The following is a 6235-nucleotide window of genomic DNA, read 5'->3' on the forward strand; positions in this document are numbered from 1 at the left end:
GTAATTACAGTACTGTACTTCTACCAAACTCACATCGACTTCTGTCTTTAACATCTTGTAATTGCTATATTGTTATAACTGCTATAGTATGTAATTACCATATTATTGTAACTGCTATATTACTTTTTTGCCCTTTAGCTTTGCTTGGGCATAATAAATCTATCTATCTATCTATCTATCTATCTATCTATACTCTGCTATAATAATTGTTTGCTGAATCACTCTCTTCCTCTCTGCCTCCTCGCGGGAAAATAGTCATATATCTATTTCTTATCGTTTATTCGCACCATGCCTAAGAACGCCGAAGCTCGTCGCGAATTGTGCATTAGGCGGATACGAGAGATTCACGATCTCTCCTTGCAAGCCGCGACCGACACGGCGATCCGCGCGAATTTTCTCGCCCGCTATCCGAGCGTGGCGAAACTCGCGGAGGATTTCGAGAACGCTCACCTGAAAATCATTCAGGAAACCGCGAAATTCGAAGCCAAGGACGTGATTAGAGCCGAATTCGACAAAATGCACTATGCCGTAAAGAGCCGGTATCACCTTATCACCGGCGCACCGCACGGAAACGCTCAGACGCAGCCCGCGGGCCATAGCTCGGCTGTCAAATTGCCTAAGATTGCGCTGCCGCAATTCTCGGGTGACCTCTCGCTGTGGCCGTCCTTCATCGCTTTGTACAATACGTCGATTCACGAGAACCGGCAGCTCTCCGCGATAGAAAAGTATCAATATCTGCTGGCCTCGTTAAAGGGGGAAGCCCTCAACGTAATTAAAAACTTGCCGTTTTCCTCGGATCATTATATGACCGCTTACGACTCCCTACTCTCTCGATATAGGAATAAAAGAAAGCTCGCGGACTATTATTTAAATTCAATGCTCGACTCAAAGCCATTGAAGACAGAATCGGCCGAGGCCCTCCGCAACCTGTTAGATGCGTTCTCCGAGAATACGTGCGCGCTCTCCTTGATGAAATTCCCGACGGATTCGTGGGATTTTCTTCTATTGAAATTCTTGTTAGACAAGCTTCTCCGCTCCCTTCGGGAAAAATTCGAATCAGCGCATAGGACTGAGGAGATACCGCGATACAATCAACTCACGAAGTTTCTTTCGGAGCACTGTAAGGTTCTCGAGGCCATCGCGGGTCCGTCCACCTCGTCGAACAAATCCAAGTCTGCGTCGGTCTCGTCATTCGTAACGCACACGGCCGATTGCCCGGTGTGGAAGGAACAGCACTATATATCGAAGTGCCCGCGATTTCTCAAACTCTCGCCGAGAGAAAGACAGTCGACGGCTCGTGATTCGAAATTGTGCCTCAATTGCCTGCGACCGGGGCATGGCATGAACAATTGTCCTTCCACGTGGACGTGTAGAACCTGCGGCGTGAAACATCATACGCTCTTACATTTTGATCGGAGTGCTAATTCTGATTCTACGCCCGCATCCGTGACCGCGCCTCCGGTCATTCCGGACTCCGCGAACGCTCCTCAATCGGAGGACAAACCAATCGTCACCATGGCTAGTCTAGCCAATCGGGTCGTCCTGCTTTCCACCGTCCGAGCTGAGGTGATAGACGCCTACGGCAACGTTTTACCCGTTCGCGTATTGTTGGATAGCGCAAGCCAGGCCAATTTCATTACAGAAGGCTGCCTTCAGAGAGGCGGCTTCCGTCGCACCAAACACAGTGCGACCGTATTTGCTGTAAACGAGACTAAGGCGGCTACAACGAGGGGCCTCACCTCCTTTGTAATTTGTGCGCGCGGTCGGGACGATACTCGTTTCTCCATTGAGGCTACGGTCCTCTCGCGTATAACTTCGCCGTTGCCTAATGATAAAGTCGAAGTCCGGTCGTGGAATCATTTGAAAGGATTGCTGCTCGCGGATCCCGAATATTGTGTGCCCGGTAATATTGACATTCTTTTGGGAGCTGAATCGTTTGTATCTGTGTTGCGCGACGGCCGCCGTAAGGGAAGGAAGGGAGAACCTGACGCTTTCAATACAATTTTCGGTTGGGTACTGACAGGTGCGGTATCCTCAACGGTGCAATCGGCACCCCTGCGCTCGTTCGCTACCACCCTCGAGTCGATCGAGAGATCCGTGAGCAACCTTTGGCAATTAGATGAGGTGCCGGAACACGCTCCTTGCTCAGAAGAAGATCGGTGTTGCAAAGAGATCTTCGCCAAGACCACATATCGTGACCACTCGGGTCGTTTCGTGGTTTCGTATCCATTCGCGTCGGATCCTCCTACATTCGTCGACTCGCGTTCTATAGCTGTTAGTCGTCTCCGCGCACTTGAACGTCGTTTCAAATCGAACCCATAGTTTAGAATCGGTTACAATAAATTCATGCAAGACTATCTCAATAGCGGTCATATGGAAGTAATTCGTGATCCATTCCCGTCGGATGGTCATATTTATTATTTGCCTCACCACGGCGTGTACAAACTCGATAGCACTACCACCAAATTCGAGGCGCTTTACGTGGATGACGTCGTGGTTAGTGTTCGTACGGTGGAGCAGGCTCGCGCGCTTCAAGATCAGTTGTTATCGCTTCTCCGAAGCGCCGGCTTCAAACTCAGAAAATGGGCGAGCAGCCATCCTGCCGCGTTGGATGGACTCGACCCGCAGTTATGTAACCCATCCGAGTTATCGTTTGAATCGAGCAAAGATCAATCTCTTAAAGTCCTGGGCCTTCGGTGGTACTCACAATCCGATAGTTTCGGATTCCAGGTTAATCCGTTGGATCGCAGATGCACTAAACGTACTATCCTGTCGGAGGTGGCGCGTATTTTAGACCCTTTAGGATTACTGGCTCCTCTCACGTTTACCGCGAAGTGTTTCATCCAACGTCTATAGACGCTTAAACTGGAATGGGATGACGAGCCTCCCGCAGATATTCGTCGCTGCTGGGATCGGTTTCAGGCGGAAATCGACGCGTTAGCTTCGCTTCGCATCCCTCGTACGTTTAGCTCACGCGATGCCGATCGTTGTGAGCTTCATGGCTTCTGCGACGCCAGTGAGTTGGGCTACGGAGCCGTGATTTATTTACGTTTTGTCACCCGGGATGGTGCTGTTGTTTGTTTACTCTGCGCTAAATCGAAAGTGGCACCTCTCCGGTTTGTCACGATCCCTCGTTTGGAGCTTTGTGCCGCCTTGCTACTTTTGCGGCTCATCGCTTACGTTCGTCAAGTCCTGCAGGGACGCCTCGGAATCGACACCGAGAATGCGTGGTCGGATTCCGAGGTGGTCCTTGCCTGGATTCGCTCGTCTCCACATAGGTGGAAGACGTTTGTTCGCAACCGCGTTGCTCTCATTCAAGAGAAGGTACCGGTCTCATCCTGGGGCCACGTCGATACGGAGACCAATCCGGCGGATCATTGCTCCCGCGGACTTTATCCCCGCGATCTGGTGGCTAATTCGATGTGGTGGACGGGCCCCGAGTGGCTTGTGCGCTTCGAACCTCGAGTTGAACCTTCACCTCAGCTAGACGTCCTTCCTATCGAGGAAGAACGAGTCACATCTCTTGTCGCGCTCGATACGCCCAACGCGGTACTTTCATTGTTAGATAAATTTTCGTCGTTGGACAAATTTGTAGAATAATCGCGTATAGTCTTAGGTTTGTAAATAAATTCTGCGCCAAGTCCGATCACGCGACTTTGCCCATTGATCAACTCAAGCTGCATTCCGCATTACTAGTCGTAGTAAAGGTCGTGCAAGCGGATGCATTTCGAGAAGAAACAGACCGACTTAGGATCGGGAAAGGGATCCCTAAGCCGCTTCTCAAACTCGCTCCCTTCCTCGATCCCTCGGGCGTCCTCAGGGTGGGCGGTAGGCTCGTGCAATCCGCACTGCCATTCGAGAACAAACACCCTGCACTATTACCCAATAAACATAGGCTCACGGAGCTCGTGATCGACCAGGTGCACCGCGCTCACCTACATCCGGGTCGACGCGCGATGCAGTATTTATTGGCTCAGAGATTTTGGATTATTGGGGTACACCGCGCTATCCGCCGCGTACTCTCGCGCTGCTATGGACGCTTTCGAGCCAATCCGCGTGCTACTTAACCCTTCATGGCGACCCTGCCGACCGAAAGAGTCAGTCAGGTCAAGCCCTTCTCGATTACTGGCGTCGACTTTGCTGGACCATTCTCGTTGGTCACTCGCCGAGCTCGTGGCGTCTCCTCCTTCAAGGCATACGTCTGTCTATTCGTTTGTTTCGCAATCAAAGCTATGCATCTTGAAGTAGTACTTTCATTGTCCACAGACTCATTTCTCGCTGCGCTACAACGCTTCGTGGCACGACGCGGACGCTGCTCACTCCTTTACAGTGACTGCGGCACCAATTTCGTAGGAGCTGCGCGCGAACTTGAAACTCACATGAGCCTTGCGGCGGAGCGGGAGAAAATAAAATGGACATTTAATCCTCCCTCCGCACCCCACTTCGGGGGCCTCTGAGAGTCGGGCGTTAAATCATTCAAGACTCACCTGCTACGAGTGGTGGGGGATCAAGTCCTGTCGATCGAGGAGTTTACTACCGTTCTCGCACAAATCGAGGCCGTTTTGAATTCCCGACCCCTCTGCCCTGTGAGCACCGATCCTTCGGATCTCGAAGTCCTATCCCCGGGACATTTCCTCACGATGGAGCCCCTGGTATCCGTTCCCACGCACGACGTGACTTCGCTGCCGATTACTCGCTTGAGTCGATGGCAGCTCGTTCAACGAATCCACCAAGACTTCTGGAAACGCTGGCACCAGGAGTATCTCACTACTCTACAACAGCGCAGCGTCCCAAGTGGTCTATTAATCAGATCGTCGTTGGCTCGCTGGTCCTCATCAAGGACGCCAACTTGTCGCCCTTACGTTGGAGGCGCGGACGCGGGGAGGCGCTACATCCAGGTAGCGATGGCGTTCCGCGCGTCGCCACGGTGCGGGTGGCGGATGGCTCTCTGGTGCGTCCCTTGGTGAAATTGTGCCCCTTGCCAACGGGCCCTGTTCCACCGGCGACTGCCCCGGTTTAAGGAAAATACCGCGTATTTTGGTGGGCGGGTATGTTTGGCGCTCGCCCCCTGTACATAGCTGTACATATTAGTGTTAATCGTTAATTCGTCCGCAATAGCATTAGCGATCATTCGCGTTACAGTAATTTGTCGTGTTCGTGATTCGACGGTAAAGTCGCGCCGTCGATAAATAGATCCCGCGTTGGTGACTCGCGCGAAACGTTGGCGGATCGCGATCTAAGTCAATATTCGCGCGACTCACCCGACTCGTGCTGCCCGCCCGCGGGTAGCATCCCCAATTGTTGGAACAAATACTCGCTCGCGCCGGTTCTCAACAAGAGCGCGACGCGAGCAGGACACTCTCGTTTTTGAAGTCGTCGAGTAAACACACTTTTGGAAGTGATCGAGTCTGTACTGGAACCGATTCACCGAGCACCGCGCGCCGTGACTCGCTCTGCTTGCCACTGCACGTACTTTATTGTTCACTCGCGTTGCGGGGACCGAGACACACCCCCGCTGGTCCTTCGAGTCTCGTTCAGTCGCGAATCCGGGGATCGCTCTACCGCCCCCCGAGCAACAGTTACTCAGCAGAGCATGTCAAACAACTCCACAAAAAACCCTACTTCATATCTCTTCTCAATTTTGAGATATAATTAAAATTTACAGAAATCCATAAAATACAAAAATTTTAAACACCCTAAAATAAAGCCCTTGATTACCTGAATACAACAAAAGAAACCCCATCTCTCTATCTCTTACCGTTCTCGAGTTATGAATTATTAAAGTTTCACATCCGCCATTTTAAACTTTTTACCATTTAAACTTAGGAAAACCAAATCACTTCTACATTAATATTCTTGGTTTTTTATACATTTTGGCTATAACAAATTTCATTTTAGAACGAAATTTCTGACACCTAATTATTATGCTAAAAATGGAATCTTCCATGTCCCCAAACGTCAATAGCGTTAACCCCGATTTTCTATCTAAATTAATTAAATTAATAGAAAGAGAATTAAATTATCTACAAAATGCATTATTTATGTTATACCGCGCGACTAATATTTCTGGAAATATTACGGTTCAAATGAAATTTTGACTTTCGGAAATTATGAGAATAAATATTTCCTCGCAATATAAGTCGGAAATCGGTAGTCCTACGTAAAAAATTGTTAAAATCAAATAGAAAGGTTATTAAATTTTCATTATTTTGGTTTTTAACCGATTTGCATACGA

General features: G+C 49.8%; 1 protein-coding gene across 1 annotated transcript; it reads left to right on the top strand.

Moving 5' to 3' along the window:
- Positions 1-288: 288 nt before the first annotated feature.
- LOC139782621 (uncharacterized) lies at positions 289-2856 on the top strand. The gene is made up of 2 exons (XM_071721636.1): positions 289-2274; positions 2323-2856. Exons 1-2 carry the CDS (start codon positions 289-291, stop codon positions 2854-2856), a joined length of 2520 nt encoding a protein of 839 aa, XP_071577737.1.
- Positions 2857-6235: the final 3379 nt, after the last annotated feature.

The sequence above is a fragment of the Temnothorax nylanderi genome, unplaced genomic scaffold (genome assembly GCF_030848795.1).
Source record: "Temnothorax nylanderi isolate EJ_2023f unplaced genomic scaffold, tnyl_v1.0 TNYL_tig0429_pilon, whole genome shotgun sequence".
NCBI lineage: Eukaryota > Metazoa > Arthropoda > Insecta > Hymenoptera > Formicidae > Temnothorax > Temnothorax nylanderi.